The 17,669-nt window shown below is 45.7% G+C and overlaps 2 protein-coding genes across 4 annotated transcripts in view; both read right to left on the reverse strand.

Annotated features, from left to right (window-relative positions):
- Positions 1-1,060: 1,060 nt before the first annotated feature.
- On the reverse strand, positions 1,061-6,500 carry PUS1 (pseudouridine synthase 1). Of its 2 annotated transcripts, none has more exons than XM_021544569.2 (6): positions 6,477-6,500; positions 5,748-5,972; positions 4,851-4,988; positions 4,514-4,616; positions 3,580-4,277; positions 1,061-1,550 (listed from the first exon to the last, which is right to left on the reverse strand). In XM_021544569.2, exons 2-6 carry the CDS (start codon positions 5,961-5,963, stop codon positions 1,500-1,502), a joined length of 1,206 nt encoding a protein of 401 aa, XP_021400244.1. In that variant the 5' UTR covers positions 5,964-5,972; positions 6,477-6,500; the 3' UTR covers positions 1,061-1,499. The 2 variants fall into 2 exon arrangements, with proteins under 2 accessions (XP_021400244.1, XP_021400243.1); XM_021544568.2 differs by lacking the exon at positions 6,477-6,500 and adding an exon at positions 6,243-6,346.
- Positions 6,501-11,117: 4,617 nt separating this feature from the next.
- The window catches only part of ULK1 (unc-51 like autophagy activating kinase 1), a 75,730-nt gene continuing 69,178 nt past the window's right edge, over positions 11,118-17,669 (reverse strand). For both annotated transcript variants that reach the window (XM_077787203.1, XM_021544458.3), the window contains exons 27-29: positions 16,461-16,618; positions 16,110-16,245; positions 11,118-14,293 (exon numbers count right to left, since the gene is read on the reverse strand). In XM_077787203.1, the coding sequence (XP_077643329.1) occupies positions 14,238-14,293; positions 16,110-16,245; positions 16,461-16,618 (350 nt within the window). In that variant the 3' untranslated portion in view covers positions 11,118-14,237. The remainder of the gene's footprint in view (positions 14,294-16,109; positions 16,246-16,460; positions 16,619-17,669) is intronic.

A 17,669-nucleotide genomic window follows, 5' to 3' on the forward strand; every position in this document is an offset into this window, starting at 1 on the left:
TCCCACCAACCCAAAAAAAACCCCTGCAAAACCAAAAGAATAATTCCAGAAGGAACCATAAAATTAAAGACTTTGGCAAAACACCACTAAATGTGGGAACAAAGAGTTGACTCCTCATTTTCATTAAGTCCCATATTAAAAAGCAAGTCTCCACAGAGACTCGGCAAGAGAAATCTATCAAGTGCTTGTACTAATATCCAAATTCTTGGAGGCTTGTTCCAACCCTTCAATAGTGTACTGCAGGCTAGTAAGGCAAGAGGGTATCATTTCTTCTGCCACCTCCACAGAGAATTGGACACAAGAACCAGAAGTTAAACCACTGATGGGAAAAAGGAGTACAAACTCCAGAGCATGCAATTCCAGAAAACACAGAAAATTATAATTGGTTCTCAGAGGATGGCAGTGCCCAGACATGTGCCTCCCATATCACTGCAGACATTCCCTGTTCTGAGGGGCTCAATAGGATTAAGAGTTCACAAACCCAGGCCTGATTAAAGCCCAAAGAATTCAGCACCATTTCTTTCACACATGCCAAGTTAACTCAACTCTGGATCCTGCAGACGGCTCAAGAGGATTTTGGGGTTACACCTCAGCCAGCAAAGGCCCAACTACACCTGGAGCTGTGCTTTTATATCCTTTAACCTGCCCAAGAACAGGGGCAATGCTGGGAGGATGGCACCTCCCTCAGAAAAGGTTTTATCTTAGAATGTATAGCTCAGTTCACATTCCAAACTGAAGCCCTCTCACTGAGTAAGGAATCATTTCCTTTAGACCTGCAAAGCTCTAGAAAACACAGAAATTTGTTTCAAAACCAAAGGAGTTCAGCATGATAATGAGTTCCTAACCCACAGTTTCTAAATCAAAGAGTATTCTGAGTTGGTAGAGACCCACAAGGATCACCAAGTCCAACTCTTAAATGAATGGCCCTTAAAGAGATTGAATCCATAACCTTGGCATTTTTAGCACCACACTGTAATTAACTGAGCTAATCTCAGGGTCATGCATGTTATTCCATAAGAAAACCATAGATGACATGAAAAATAAAATCTTAAAGATTCAGTTTGAGTAAATGTAAATTATTTTTTAAAAAATCAAATTCATAACGTCATAATAAAAAGGAGTGTATTAAAATGACTTGCCCCATTTTTACATAGAGATTATACATATTTAAAATACTATTTTCCAGGTAAACATAATAAAAACATTATTCAAATAGCAATTAAGATATCCTGCATTTCAAGATTTTTTTTTTAGAAAGCTGCTATCCCACTACACTGTTTTCAAGTATATCAGTCAGGTACATCAGTCAGTGGTATAAAAAACTTGTGTTTTTTCTGCTGCACTATCTTCCCCACCCAGCTCCTCCTGGGCATCCAGTTCTCGTTCTGCAAGCACACAAACTCCTGTTTCACTGGATTCCTGGATTTGGAAAGGCCACTTTTTTTGTAGACAAAGAGAACTGCAAGCAGCAAGGGTCCCACGTCCAGCCAGCTGCTGGCTCAGTCAGAATCATCGCCACAACCATCGCTGCCTTCGAGATCGCTGCTCTTCTGCAAAGCAAAACACAAAATGCTTGGTCAGTGCTGCATTTACACCCACAGACTGACCTGAATCACAGATACTGACTTCAAACTTCTCCACAAGAAAATAGTCCTGGATCCCAACTTCATGGGTTAGACCCATCTACTGTAAAAAACACCTGTGTTGGTAAAGATGTTTCTTGTAACAAAAAAACGTACTTGGGGTTACAATTACCAGAGGAAATTTCTTCTCACATTTAGAACTCCATAATTACAACCTGCAGTATTTGGGAAACTTGAAAGTGGAACAGTAACACGAAATGCTGATGTTTAAGATAAATACAAGTGAGACAGGTTAAGTGTTTTTTTATGCAAGTCCCTCAAAAGCTAAGCTTGTTACATTGTCTAAAGCCATATTCAAGAATTTTGTCTGCTGCAGAGAATTTATGTCCAACCTATATTACAGATAAGCCAGGGCTCACTTCACTTTGTTTAAAATTGAAGTCAGTTGCACAAAGTAGTACTAAGGAAAAACTACGAATGTTAGAAATGTTACCAAGAGACTGTAGTCATAGTTCTCTAGCTACTCCTTCAGGAGTAAGCAATATGATGCAATTAATTTGGGGGATTTATATATTTTTTTGAAGCAAGTATTTTAATTGATATGACTGATATCAAACTATTTTTATAAAGAGAAGCTAGCATAGTATATATCTATGGTTCTATATATCTAGTTGTAGTTACCCTTTTTTTTTTCCCCTCACCACTTCTTGCTGAAAAAACCTAATCCCACAAAAATTTAACTCTGGCCATTTAATATCCTACTAGAAAACAAATTCCAAGACATTCACACAGTTGACTTCATACCAGCAAAAACAGCTCACTGAAGCGCAAACAGTCTGCAAAATCTCAGCAGAGTCTGTCATATCATGCCTTATTTATCCTTTTAGACAGCTTGTGCTAAGAGTGATGCCAAAGCCAAACTTGGCTGGGTCTATCTGCAGGGAGCAGAACCTTCCTCCTTCCAGGAATACATCAGGGATTGGGAACATGGCAGCACCAGGTGCTGCCAACACCACCAGGTAACAGACTCTGAGCCACACGGTCTCTTAGGCTTTAAACAAACTAATGTGGCTTTTGCCGTGCCCTCCTCTCACATATTCAGCATTCAGAAAAAAAACTACCACAAGTACAAAAATAACCCTGAGAAACTTATGGTATCTTGCTTGTGCTATTCAATAAGGCTGTAAGTTTTATATCATGCATAAAATGGCAAAGACATAATTTTTCTCCATTTCTCCAACATTCTCCATTTGCTACACAAAATAAAGCTAATTTTAAGGATTCTGTTAAATGAAAAAAAGCCATTATTTTCTTTTGAGTTGCACTGCACAGAAGTTTTAGCCCTTTTAGCCCTGCCCATCATTCATCCTTCAAGGACTTGCCAGCCTCTAACTGAAATTTCCTTTTTGGCAAAAATGTATTCTACTCCTTTGTTGTATTGCACCTCACTGCTCACAGGAGTTCCTGTTGGCACAAATCCAATTTCACAATATCCCAATTACTCAGAAGTCGTTCTGATGGCCTATTTTGAGCTCATGGCATATTAATTTAAAAGAGCTGGTCCTAAATTTCCCTGATCCCAAACTTTATCTGGTAACAAAATGAGAATTAGCCCAAAATCAGAGAATACAAAAAGCGAGCAGGTATTTAAAGCAAAATTGTCAACCTGAAATCTAGACTCCCAAACACTTTCACAACAGCAAAAGTTGGCAATGTGTCTATAATTTCTGTTGCCAGTTTATGATTATGCAAATTGCTTGTGCTTAAAGCTTTCCTTCCTCCCTCAATTACCCCCTGTAAAACCCTACAAAAACAATGCTTTGCACAGTTCATTCCACTATCATCAAGTGCACAAAGACAGAAAAGACTATACACATTTCACACTCCAGATGACTGTCATTTCCACAGCATTTCACAGAAAATAAAAATGTTACAAAGGGAAGAGATGTTTCAACTTGACAGCTTCCATTTGTAAAATAATGGCTTCAGTCATTACCTTTGAATTTTTGTTGTTAGTTTGCATCTCAACAGCAGACGAGTTGAAGTCATGAATGGGGAGGGTTTTTAGCCAGTTTGCCATGGATTTCTCCTCCCTTTCTGTGTTGATAATGGTAGGATAGATGTACTGCTCTTTGAAAACAGCAATCTTCTCCTCCTCCTCTGTCCACTCCAGTGGCTCATGCAGCCCATCATTCCCAAAACGCCTGTTGTATTTTTCAAAGTGTACTTTCTCCAAAACCAGCCCAAGTCCTGGGGCTTTGGGGACATCAACCTTCTCCTCTCCCCAGCTACGTTCCATGATGGACTCAGGAGCATAACCTTTCACAATTGCTATCACCAGCCCAATCATCTTCCTGATCTGGTGCATCATGAAACTCTGACCTTTCACTTGGATCACTGCAAATTCCACGTTTTCCCTGACGAAGGGCTCTCCACAGTACATCTCCATGATGTACCTCTTGGCACTGGGGTCCCTGGGGCCCTTCTGTGATGTGAAGTTGTGGAAGTTGTGTGTCCCTTTGTAGCAGCCCAGCAGTCGATTGACCCTTTCAAGGGTGTCTCTGTCCAGCCGAAAAAGCTCCTCCTGCACATCCTGGTCCTTATGGGCAAAGGCAAACGTTGGCAGCATGTAAGAGTAGGTTCTGGCATCACATTTGTTCTTGGAGTTGAACCCCCCAGTGACTCTCTTCAGGCCTGGATTTAAAGGTGACATTAGGTTTTTTGAATCAGGAGGTTACAGATTGATTGTGATCTCACTCCTACCAACAAGGATGTTTTTCAAACAAAATATAAACAAAAAAAATTTGTTCAAAAGAACCCCAATTTCAAGCACATTAAAACTCAACCCTATTTAAGTAAAATTACAGAGACCTTCTGTAAGAGAAAGCTTCTCTTGAAAACATTTTTTCTGCCTATTTCAGTGTTCTTACCCAGAATTCTGATGTGAGAAGGAAGATGATTATTGATCTTTTCTAAGATGTCATCTATTAGCCTGACCTTCAGTGACACAATCTGTCCAGCTGCAGACACACCCTGTAAAAACCAAAAAAAAACAAAACTCCACATAATTATGTACTTTGGAAGCTCTAGGGTAACACTTGCAGAAATGAAATAACTGAATAACAAGTCTATTTGCTTGTACTTTAATAGTGGACAAAAGGAGAGATTTCAAGGACCATTCACTTGCTGATGGATCTCTCTCTGGACAATGCTTTAGCAGCAGAGGTGTGCAAACCTCAGAATACAGGAAAACACAGCCCAACCTACCTTATCTGTTCGAGCACAGCGCTGGAAAGACATCTTCTTCATATCTTCCCCGTGGTTCTCTGGGATGCACCCTGACTGAACAAGGGCAGAGACCAGGTCATCTTCAATTGTCTTGAACTGTGAAGATCCCACATTTCTCTAATAGGCCATATGCAGTAAAAACAAGAAATAGAATATTAAGTGGATAAATGAAGATGGAATTTTTTTTAATCACACATTGTTGTGAAATTCTTTAAAAGTCTTCCCTCTGCAACCATTCTCTAACAAACCTAACTATATTTTAGCAGAGTGTTAATAAAACATAATTCTGATTTAGCTGTTACTGTTACAGCAAATAAGGCTCATTTCTAATTTCACTGTGCAACACTTCTGGAGGTTTTTGATGATTCCTTCAACTGCATGAAACAGCGCCAATATTGTCCCAGTGCCTGCAAGTCAACAGCTGCTGCACCAAACCCAGCCTCTGCAAATTTTTCTTCCAGAAATTAATTGGATTCTTTTGCTCAGTTCAGCTGATGTGCCTATAAGCATGAGGTTTCCTGCTGGTGAAAAAGCTTCTGAAGTGTTCTTTAAGTGTATGGACCTTGCAGTACGTGGAGAGGAGCAGCAGATGGAGCAGGATCATCCTCTCACTGCCAGCTCTGTGCCTCAGACCATCCTGCACAGGCAGGTCTGGTGCTATGACAAAGCACTGTCCCTAGAATCATCAGACATGCACCACTGGCCTCTTAAAATGAAGTTACTACCGATCCATTTGAACCTATTCACACACTGTCCCTGCCCTGGCTTTTCACACTGCAAATACTCAATTGTTTCCCTACCCAGGCACTCTGACTAAACCTAACAGACTCCAAAACAAAAAATAAGCTGGAGATGCTGCTTTGCCAAACCACATACTTGCATGCCATGGTAGCCTTTCCCTGAATATGCCATCAACAGCACAATCTTCCTTTTGGGCAACTTCTTATTCTGATCCTCTGCATCTTCCTCATCAGCATCACTCTTCAACTTTTTATTCTGATGCCCGTTTTCTTCCAGCCTTTGAACCACCTCGCTGCTGCTGTTGAGTCTCTTTGTCTGGCTGGCAACCGCTGCTATCAAATCCTCAGCCATCGCAAGAACCTGCAGGGGATACAAGCGCAGACGGGACGAGCGTGAACGGCACGAACCCCGGGCAGAAAGGGACAGCTCCACCCCGCGGGGCCGCAGCAAATGAACGAGGCGGAGGCAGGAAGGGCGAGCACCCCCGTTCCACCCTGGGCCGTGTCACCATTCCCCGGAGGAGGCAGGCAGGGCCTGCGCTGCCCGGACACCGGCAGGGCGAGCGGCGATAGCGCCACCCGGCCTGACCCGTTCCCAGAGCGGGGCAGGGCAGGGCCCGGCAGTACGCACGCTGTGCTGCCGCTTCCGCGGGGCGGAGCAGCCGCAGCTCAGGACGCGGAGCCCCCACCGCAGCATCGCCCCCGGAGCCGCCGGGCAGGAGGGGCCGCCCTCAGCCCGCGCCCGCCGCTCTCGGGGCCGCGCCCGCCGCCCTCAGCCCGCGCCCGCCGCTCTCGGGGCCGCGCCCGCCGCTCTCGGGCCCGCGCCCGGCGCCCTCAGCCCGCGCCCGCCGCCGCCGCCACTCACGCGGGCGCCGCACACGCGCGCGGTACGGCGGCCGCGCGGGGACACGGGGAGGGCGGAGGCAGCGGGCGCCGTGAGGGCGGCGGGGCGGGCTGAGGGGAGCGCCGTCCGCGCAGCAAACCCAGCCCTTCCCGTGCTCCAGTGCTGGCAGTGAGCGGGGTGGGGGTATTGCCCCGCTCAGCACCAACTCCTCCACACGGGTTCAAGCACACCCCAAAATTGTCGTATTGTTAAATGGCGGAAAAGCAGCCCACTTATCCACGGGGAAACAGGCGCTGACAGCCTGGCCCGCTTGGAAGTGTCGGCCTTTCCATGTTCCATGTGAGCTCTCCTACAACAATCTCACAAGGTGCCAGGAACCCACATCTCTTTGCGCCAGTGTCAAGCATGGGCGCCTCTGCCTCCCCTTCCCCTCAGGTTTTCCTCCAGGCAGCTTGCTCAGGCAATCCTTCTGCTCATGTTTCGTGCAGTAAGTTTTATCTGCACTTCATGGGAAAGCCGAGCTCAACAGGAGCCCTTACCAGGCCGCAGCATGTACCTCCCGAAAAGCCAAATGCACCTGGAACAGCTTTTTGCTCCAGTGCTCTGTAGGACGGGGGAGGACCCAGTGGAGATGTGGGTTCCTGGCACGTTGTGCGATTGTTGTAGGAGAGCTCACATGGAACATGGAAAGGCCGACACTTCCAAGCGGGCCAGGTTACCACAGGCCTGTTTTTTCAGCTAATAAGGGGAAGAAATGCAGCACGTCCTTTTCCGAACTGACACTTCTGAGTTATTTCAGGAGTGGGATGGAGCAAAGGGAAGATTTATCACAGGGTCCCAAGCTGCACTTTGTTTAGAGAAGTGATAAAAGATGGCCTGTCATAGTGCAGTGCTGCTGCCAAGGGAAACAGGAATACAAATTTCTCTATCACTGCAACCAGGGTGTCTGAATCTCTTTTTGCCTCATTTCCTTAGGAAGTGGAGCTTATGCAATTGTCTGTCCACCACATCCCTTCCTCCTCCTTCCCTGCCCTGATTTTGGCTTATTTCGGTAAACGTGAGAGAGGGAAGAAGGTGCCAGTGAATATGGAAAACAGTAATGGGATAGGAGAAAGACTTGCATGGATATCCCATGAGGGAAAAAGCTTTACTATCCCAACTCCTTACCCCTTCTAAGAGCAGCCAAGAAGTTTCAAAACAGTGCTCTTAACCTGCCAGAGCACACAATACCTTTTCCCTTTTTTTTAACTTGCCTATTTTATCTTGAGACACCTATGTATCATTTATCTATTTTATCTTGCTACCAAAAGCAAGGGGAAATCGAAGTGACTCGCCAGAGTGGGGAGAGTCAGACCCTCCGGAGGTCCCGAGTTGGCTGGGCACTGAAATCAGAGTCCTGAAATCAGAAGCTCTGCAAGCATCAACCATCTGGGGCCTCACGGACACCTGACCTTTGCGAGCGGGCAGCAGAATGGCTGCAGAACGGGGGGTTGGCATGTTTTTGGAGGCTTTTTGAGGCGATTCATTTAATTCTCCGAATAATGTCAGCGCCGCTCCTTACCCCACACTGCGCCCGGGCGGCGGCCGCCTGCAGATGGGGCTCTGGCAGCGCGCACCGCCACGTCCCCGTGCCCTGGGAACAGCCACAGCCCTGCCCACACCGCTGTCCCTGCCAGCAGCCACCTCTGGCACTCCTCCCATCCTCCCAGCCCGGGGACACTGCTGGCTGTCCCCTCCCTGAGCAGCCCATGGTCCCAGTGCAGCTGGCTGTCCCCTCCCTAAGCAGCCCATGGTCCCACTGCATCTGGCTGTCCCCTCCCTGAGCAGCCTATTCCTGCTCTGCTGTGGCAATGTCACCTGAGCGAATTTCTTATCTTCCTCCCCAAGGCCTGCTTTGAAATAGGAGGTATTTATTTCAATTCACAGAGAAATAAAATTTCTTTTATATCAATAAAAAAGGTTCCAAGGAAACCTTGTGTTATGAAAGATGCTTCCTTCCAATTGTTTTCTGTTAAAGGGAACGGAAAACCTGCTAAACTGATGTTGAGTGAGTTTAAGGGCTTTGCTGCCCAGCACTAGAAGTTCAGGAGATAGCAAATGTTTTAGTTAAAAGCCATTTACATCCATGTTGGGAACTGGTGACATGCAAAACTCAAAGAGTGCCTTATTCTGTTCCTCCCCAACAGTTGTATATTGAGCATTAACTAGAAACATGAAGAAAAATTCTGCACATTTGGGAACTCAGTTACCTTCTGTCCATGGTAAGAGGAAACCTGTGTTTGACATATGCTTCAGCCCCTTCTTAGACATACACTATTTAACATGTTTTGTGAAAGTGTTCAAATCCCTTGCCAGGTTTCATCTCCCAGGAGAGGGGGTGGTTCTGACTCTATTGTCCCTAAAAAGGCTGTTTTTAGAAAGAAATGTCCCAGGGAAGTTTGCATCGCTGCACTACGTGCCATTCCTCACCCAGGGAATGGCACCCATGCTTAGTGCTACATTTATGGAAATAAATCTAAATAAATCCAACTGCTAGCATTTCTCTGGAGAGCATTAGGTCCTGCCCTGCAGAGCTATGCCAGGGTATTGTCTCCCTGCACACAACCCTTCCCCTCCTGGACTGTGAGGTGACCAGGCAAAATGGACCACTGCAGAGAAGCCAACATCAAGTTAAACACCAGAGAGCTCAAACATGCTGCGAAGGAGTTAACTCCTTGTGAAATAAAGCTTTAAAAGAGCTGGAAGCAGAATAATTGATCTTTGTATGGCCTTGGTTCAACACCCACCCACCCATTTCTGCTTCCTTGATGTCACTGTCACCTCTGATCTTTCAGAGTTGAATGAGTGTGTTTTTGCTGACGTACTTACCAACAACTAAATATAAAATGCAGGAACAAAGCCAAAATGCCCTGGAAGAATTGCTTGGGTTTGTTTTCTCCTAGAATCAACAGCAGCATGACGTCCCAGTCAACATCTAGAAAGTTGTGCAATTTCCACTGGTGCTTTTGAACTGTCCAGGTCCCATGGTTCAGTGCTTTTAGAAGAGAGAGTGTATTCCTGTTGTTGAAGTTTTCCCAGCTAGCACTTTCCCCCTCTGCTCTGCTGCCTGTGAAAGAGTCCTATGGATTCAGCAGAGAGTTCTCTGTCTACACAGGCATGTGACACACAGTGGTCCATCTTTCATTTGGCTACAGTATTTTCACCTGAACATTTGAAATTCTTAATGAGCAGCTTCAAAACAAACCCCCCTCCCTTACCCTCAGCATCAGAAACTTTTACATGTATGTATTATGTACTACCATCTTATGCTGCAGGGAACAAACATACACAAGGGTTTTCTACAAAAGGGAAAAATGTTTTTAAAAAACCCAAAAAACCCTGCAAATCCTAAAAAAACAAGTGTGCTGAGCAGAAAAAAGAAAGAGCAGCATTTGTAATTATTCAGCTCTGACCAGGTTTTCAAGGGCTGCCGTGGGGTCTTTGCCCAGGTTGTGCCACCACATTTTCAGCACACGAAAGTGCAGTTTCTCAGAGTTGTCCCCTGCGCTGATGGTTCTGCAGCTCTGCAGGGAGAAAGAATTGACTGTCCCTGCATGTGAGCCAGCCCAGAGTTACTAGGTAGGACTGTTCTCACAGAGCAATTCCCTGGGGTGGGAAAGGCAGGGGCTGGAAACAGAGGTTATAAACAGGGCAGAGCAAGGGAAAAAGAAAACAATTCCAGCTCTCAATAAATGATGATTTTGAAATAAGATTTTTTCATTACAAAACCACAACACTGTGCAGTAACTGTGGGGTGATGCTGCATCACACAAGTGCCTGGTGGGCAGGACTTTCCCCAGTGATGCTCATGGGCAACAATAACTCAGAGTTCAGCAAGTGGAGTTTTGAGAAATGTTTGGTGGAATTACAGTATTTGGCTTCTGAAAGTTTACAGCTGTGTGGCTGAAATTTTTGCAAGAATGGAAGGACTGGATTAATTAATTCAGCACCTCTCCCACATCCCAGATGCAGTGTTTAGCTTTTCCTCCTAGAGTATTCTAATCCAGACAGAACAGGAACCTGTCCTGACCTGAAGTCAGTACCAACACTCTCAGTTTCCTCACTGTCCCTTTTGCCATTTTCAGTGACTTTTTGCAAAGCTATGTGGGCAAGAGAATTCTAAGCCATGTGCCTGCTCTGTTCAAAAAAGAAAACTGTAATGCATACAAACACAGCAGGAAAATATTTAATCTTAATACCAAAATGTTATAATGATATCACACTTCAAGTCCCTTTTTTGTTCAGCAGCAAGCTTGCTGATTCTGACAATGTAATCCTACAAATACTGAAATATCAATTGAATTTAAGCATCCAACTGGCTGGGGAGAGGTCTGCTATCAACCTGTGACAGTTCCTAACCACTGCAGGAGGAGAGGACAGGTAATATGGACAGAGAAACCAGGAACTACAGCTCCCACCCAGATGGCTTCAACTTTCCCAAATTCACAGGCTTCATGAGAATTCAGGAAAGGTGGCTTTCACCTGCTGTGTAAGAGGGCAGAAAACAGCAGAAAACAGCCCTTTTTTTGCCCAAAAGCCGAGGCTGGTAGAACCACACACATTATAAAGGCCTCGCTCAGATGCCACATGAACTGGGATTATAAAGGACTGAAAACAGGCCACTAACAATTTCAAATCAATTTTATTGTCTTAAATCGGTGTTGTACAATTTAAAGCCAAAAAAAAAAGTCACACAAAACACAAATAAAAAATGTTGACAAAGTATCAAGCATTACCTTATAAAGAACATCATCATACACTCTCACAAACCTGAAGGTACGTGTAATTAGACTGAGGTTTCTTGAAATCTATTAAAGACGCCAGACACAAACGCTGCAACAGCAACAAAGCCATGACAATAGCAGGTGGACTACACTAGCAACTTCAGCAATGGTTGGGGGTTGGTTTTTGGGGTGCTTTCTTTCTTTTTTTTTTTCCTTTTTTTTTTTGCATACCTTATTGTCTACAAAGCAATAAATATTTTTCACCAAAAAAGTTGGTTTCACGCTACATGCAGTTAGATAAAAAAGAAAGTCACCAAAGTGATGGCAAAATAAATCACCTTTTTTTTTTTTATTTCCTCCCCTACTTTTGGGGTTATTTTGTGTGGATTTTTTATTGGGGTTTTTTTTGCTGTTTTTTTTTTTTTTCTTTTTTCTTTTTTTTTTTTTAATTCAAGCACAGTGGCTAAGTTTCAAGTATTGAGAGAAAAAAAACCCATATATATACACGTTTGTGTTTGTATCTCTACCCATGCACACACATACACACACACACACAGCCTTGCATGTATATACACAAACACATACATATATATCAGTTGTAGGTCTGTAAACCACAATTCTTTTTTTTTTTTTTGGAGCAATATATACTTGTATACATTGAATGTGGACGATTTTGATACATTCAAGTAATGAAGTACAGCTGGAAGTTAGTGCTGAGCTTGCCACACACACTGGGGCAGCAGACGTGGGTCCGGGCTGGGCCTCTCCTGGGCAGGAGCCCCGGGGCTGTGCCCGAGGTCTGGGCTGCAGGGCTTGGTATTGCAGAGTCAGTCCTGCCTTGGTGCCTCCGTGCTGCAGCGTAGCCCTTTGCACAGCTGGCCAAAGCCTTTCAGAAGCAGTCTGGGTCTCCTCAGCATTGCTGTCCACAACAGGCTAGGGGGGTTGGTTGTTTTTCTCTTTTTTTTTTTTTTTTTTTTCTTTCTCCATTTTTTTTCCCAGGCACAAACACAAATGGCCACAGAAGCAGCAAACTGTGAGCCAAATACTGAAGCATTTGTGAAAGCTACACTTAAGCTTCCCTGGTTGGGGCAATTGGAAATATATTTACATTTCTTTATTGGCACTTCTGCTCTGTGAACAGAAACACCCATTGTTGCCAAATGCGGTGCCAGCTCCAAAGCCCATGAAGTTGCTCCTGAAACTCTTGTAAAGTATCACACTGAACGTGCCAATCTTGAGAGGAAAAAAAAGCAATGAGGACTTAACCACCATGTGCAAAGTATTTTTAGATCCCCAAAAACTAAGCCTGAGGTTTCGAGTTGCTTTCAAAGATGCTTTTCTGCCCAGCACTACCACAATACTGCCACGACTCTGGAACGTCACACTCATGCTCTCACAGACAGATGGAAGGCAGGCAGCTCCCTCTCACACTCATGCTCACAGCACCCAAAGCCTCATCCAGAACTCCAGCCACTCACACCCGCAGTCACATTTGGCTACAGAGTCTCCTTGAAAGAAATGCTGAACATAAAACTGAACGTTATGGGATTTCTTTATAAAAAAAAAAAAAACAAAAACAAAAAAACCCTACGAACAAAAACAAAGCAGCAAATAACACTTTTTTAAAAATGCATTTCCAAGTGTGTGGGATCCTAACGCCTGTTCTTCAGCTCTTAAAAAGCATGGAGCTTTGTAAAGACTGTCCTTAAAAGAACATTTAAATAAAAAACAAATCTTGGTACTGCCAGACTGCAAGTCAGCTTTGCCTGGTGTGGAGGAGGAACAGCACAGACTCTGCAGTGCTCTTTGCCTCACACTCATGAGATACAGTACAGTTAAATACGTACAGTTACACACAAACCATATCAATATCAATATATATTCACTCTTAGGAATACATATTAATATACGCACACACGTAGTGCAATAAAACAACCAGGAAGCAAGGAAAGGAATAAAAAGAACAGCATTCCTAACAGTCGTGATGTTCCTGGGTTGTTGTGTGATGCAAAGTCAACTTCTCAAAGTTCCAGTAGTGTGTAAAGTGCTCCTTTGATTCACAAAGCTAGTGTTTTCAGTTTGGGGGGCTCCAGGGACGGGGTTATTGAGCCAACAGCTGAAAGCAGGACAGTGCTAGTGCTTCCTCCGGGTAGGTACGTGCTGACAGGAGAGCTCAACAGCCACGAGTCCTTCACACTGATCCCACTGAGCCGGGGGACCGAGGGAGGAACGGATTCATTTTGGCTTCTTACAAACACAGGAGTGTGATGCTTTCTGCTGCCCTCCTGTTTCCTGCATAGCCCCTTTCCCTGCATTGTTTGCCCATCCAGGCAGGCAGAAAGGGAGCCCACACAGCAGCCATGAGATTTCCAAGCTTCCCAGCAGCCACACATCCTGTGCCTCACTCAGCGAGTCTGTTGAGGTGGGAGCTACTTCACAACGCCAACTCTCCCCTCTCCAAGCACTCCAAGGCATAAATACAAGGAGAAAGGACAAAGGAAAGAGTGGAGGGGAACCTCCAGTTGCCAGGGAGCTTGAAGATGCCTGGCTCTCAGCTGGGAAGGGGAAAGTACACAGACTGGCCTTTATGTCTGAATGACACACTCGGACGTCAACTGAAGCCAGCAGTTTCAGCACATCCATTGCCTGCAATGGACACAGCACTGGAATACCCTGTTCTTAAGCAAGAGGGATAGGCAGCAGTCTTATCCTTCAAAGTGCTGGGAAGAAGCAGACTTCTATCCTTCACCCCCCTCTGACAACGAGGGAGACCTTTCCACATCAGCTATGTCTTCACCCAGGCCTTTGGGCAGGGAAATATTGGTGCTTGCTGCAGTCACACGTCCCCACAAAGGAATCTGAGTCTGTGGAACAACTTCCCAAAACGTCCAAAACCAGAACAGCAAGCAGACCATCCTGCAGGTGTCCTACTGCCAGAGTGGTTTCCCACCACAGCACAGGCTGTTGGGGATAAAGCCATCAGCTGGGGTGAGGTGTGTGAAGGACAACACCGCTGGAATCAGGCACAGAACCCCGACAGCAGAGCCGACAGCCTGCGCTCAATGCACAGCTTACCTGGAGAAAAAAAACAGCACAAGCCATCAGCTTCTCATTTTCCTGCCAATGTAAAGACTACCACTGGAGACTGAACAGAAAATGGAAAACATGCAGTAGAATTTCAACAGGTCTAAGCAGAACCTTGAGAATCGTTACCAGGTACTGATGAGGCCAGTGAAGACCTTACCAGGAACACCCTGCTGGGAAGGAACAGGTCAGAGGGTTGAACAGTCAAAGATCTGACAGTGAAAGCTGGGAGGCAGCAGAGCTGACAGACATATCAAGATTTTACAAAAACCATACTTGAGGAAGAATTGATTCACTTCCAGTTATTGGAGCAGCTTTTTCCAGCAGGCAGAATGGCTCAGGGTCTCCAGTGCCATTTGCCATGGCTTGCACTGTCAATCCAGCATTGACAGCACCAGGTTCTCATCACCTGAGCCCAAGAATCTTTCAAAAGCTTTATGTTTGGTAGAATTCATGCCTCTCACAGGAATACTTTCTGTATTTCTAACTTCATCATTTTACTGTTCAGAAATACGTTATCATAGACCTGAGATTTAAAATGAAACGCATGCCCACTACTGCCTATCAGAGAACAGCTCAATCAGGAAGCTAGAACTTGCAACGCCAGGATAACAACTGCGAAAGAAATCTATTACATGCATTAACTGTACCTCTGAATCAAAAGATGTGATCTAGGTTTGGTAAGAAACAGTACAACAGAAACTACTTGGTATTCCCTATTCACTTAGCCCTCCAGTACCACACACCACCTGATCATTTCCCTTTCTTCTCCTCCAGCGAGCCTCCTGGCAGCTGTGAAAGTTGGTGATAATTAATTGACTGATTGCCTGGGAGCCAGATCCTCTCATTATCTGTCCAAGGGCTCTGCCTCCATGGAATACTAGAGCTGTCCAGTGCTCTGGATGCTGAGGCAGGCAGTGAGGCCAGCAGAGAGGATAGGCACAGGGACACTGCTGGGACTGCTGCAGGTGGGCTGGGATGGCTGTGGTGGAGCAGAGCCCAGGCCAAGCCAAGCTCCTACAGATGATGGTTATTCCCCATCCCGCTTCCCACCACCTGCAGCAAGAGGTGACAGAAGTGATTAAACCCCAGCTATAAAGAAGGGAAAGTGTGCTCAGAGCAGTGAGTCAGTCCTTCCCCCTCCAGATGGAGAGTAACATCCCTCAGGGGACAGGGAGAGCACTGGAGAGGGAACAGCTCAGAGCAGCAGATTCCCTGGGAGAGGAGGCCCAAGGACAGCATACAGGTCAGAGCTCAGCTTGCACTGCTACAGCAAGCACTTGCTGAGTTGTGTCTGCTGCCTTCCCAGCCAGGCTCGGGGCTGGGGAACCAGGCAGGTGAGCAGTCCTGGTTCAGAGAAGTGCTGGAAGGAGCCCTTGCTGTGCTGAGCAGCCATCTCTGCCCTGTCTGCCCTGCAGCCACTGCAGGTTCACGTTCCCAAGCGCTCTGTGCAAAAAGATGGTTCTGACTGGAAACCAACCCCAGGCCCCTGCTGCTGCCAAACCACTTCCTTCAGTGACTTCTTTCACACATCTAAAGTTCCAACAAAGTGCTGGCTACTGCTCTGCATGGGAACCTCTCAAAATGTGGCTCAGAACAGAGAGCTGCATTTCTAACAGTTTTTCTGTTGGAAAAGCAGGAGACCAGGCTGTGAGGAGCTATAACAAGCCAAAAGAGCTCTGCAATGTCCATCAAGATGTAGCGAAAGGGAAAAAAATGTTGCTGGGAGCTGAAATTTCTGATCCATGCAGCTAAAAAGACCGTATGTTCTAGTTGGGGAAATAACAAGAAGTCACCTAATACTCACATTTACTGATGTTTTCTATGTCCCCCTGTTCAGTGATGATGTTCAGGAGTCCCTCCATTAGCAGCAGAGCCTTGTGGTACCTCTGTGCACAGTCCTCTCTGTGGTGGAACATCTCATCCAGGGCTGCAGACTGCACCTGAGGGCAGCAACCCAGGGCCAAGAGCTTACTCCCAGAACAAATCCAGCTTTCCCAGCACAGTCCCTCAGCTGCATGGTCACCCCCTTGCCTAGCCTCCAGAGAGATGCATCCCCTCCATGAGGGGAAGCACCTGCTAAGGCCACCAGCAGGAAGCATTACTGCCCAGCCCTGCTCTGTGCTAGCCCCAGTCCCAGGCACTGTGAGGGTTTTACCATTTGCACAGCATAGCTGAAGATGAGCTTCTCTGCAGTGATGCTGTTGATCCGATCCATGAGCTTCTGTTTGTCCAAGAAGAACCTCTGCAGTCTCATGTTGAGGCAGTGGCAGGAGGATACACTGGATTTGTAAAGCTCGTTTAGCTTCTTCACAACTACAGTAAAAGAAACAAATACTTCAGAAATAAATGGTTTTTACTCACAATTCTCCATGTGCCTCCCCATCCCCACGTGCAGGACCCCAGAGGATTAACATGGAGACAATGGGGTTCTGTTAAAGAGACTGGCAGGACAGCCCTGCACCAAGAGGATCTTTTCCCTTTCCTCTGTCATCTTCACCAGTTACAAGCCTGCACATGGCAACTCCTACACAAGTCTGGTTCACCTGAGGCTGGGTCTATTTTTGTTTCCCTCAGCAGTCACAAGGCAGGAGCAGTTTGCTCTGTACAGGATGTCTCACACACCAGCAGCAGATACAGAGCTTCTGCTGCTTGATGGGTGACGACATGCTGTGAAGGGGTTCATGGCTCACACGTGGGAGCTCTTGGAGTGTGGATCAGCAGCACTAAGCAAGGGAATCTCTCCTGGGACTCTGCTGTCCCACTAAGAAAGGACACAGATGCCTGTGAAAGGCCATCTCCTCTCCTGAAGCAGGAAGGTTATGCAACAGGGAATCAGGAATCAGATATGACTCTCAGTGATTAAATAACAATCCACAACTGCAAGGGATGCCACAGGCTGAGTCTCCCTAGCTACATGGCATGATCTGCACAGAGTACTGAACACAAACTCCCACCAATATCTGATGAGTACTAACTCCTACACACACATTTGAAAATCCCCACACTGCATGAAACAAAGACAAGCCAGCCTTGCCCAATTCCCACACACTGAAGGAGAAACAACACTACAAATCTGGAAGCTGCATTCTGCTCTGAAAATAAGTGATTTATTTGGGTTATGACAACTTTCCTGTTAGCCTGAACTTGTGGAAGATGTGGAGCTAAATCTGGTGTACTTTGCTCCACGCTGGCTGCTACAACATATGTGTTCAATTCCTATTTAACTTCCATTTTTTTACACCCCATCCAAGGCAGCACAAATACTTGCAAAGACAAAGCTCTTGGGGTAGGTGGCTGGTGGGTCAAGTATTTCAAGTGCTTCCAAAAGCTCCCTCAGCAATATTACAATGGGAATTTAAAAATT

This window comes from Lonchura striata, chromosome 18 (genome assembly GCF_046129695.1).
Source record: "Lonchura striata isolate bLonStr1 chromosome 18, bLonStr1.mat, whole genome shotgun sequence".
NCBI lineage: Eukaryota > Metazoa > Chordata > Aves > Passeriformes > Estrildidae > Lonchura > Lonchura striata.

Excerpts from the sequence above, each read along its gene's own strand:
- PUS1 (XM_021544568.2), bottom strand. The coding sequence starts at position 6,308 with ATGCTGCGGTGGGGGCTCCGCGTCCTGAGCTGCGGCTGCTCCGCCCCG. Across the intron at positions 4,617-4,850 it reads GCTGTGCTCGAACAGATAAG|GGTGTGTCTGCAGCTGGACA; the intron begins GTAGGTTGGGCT and ends TGGTTTTTACAG. Across the intron at positions 4,278-4,513 it reads TTCTCACATCAGAATTCTGG|GCCTGAAGAGAGTCACTGGG; the intron begins GTAAGAACACTG and ends CTTTAAATCCAG.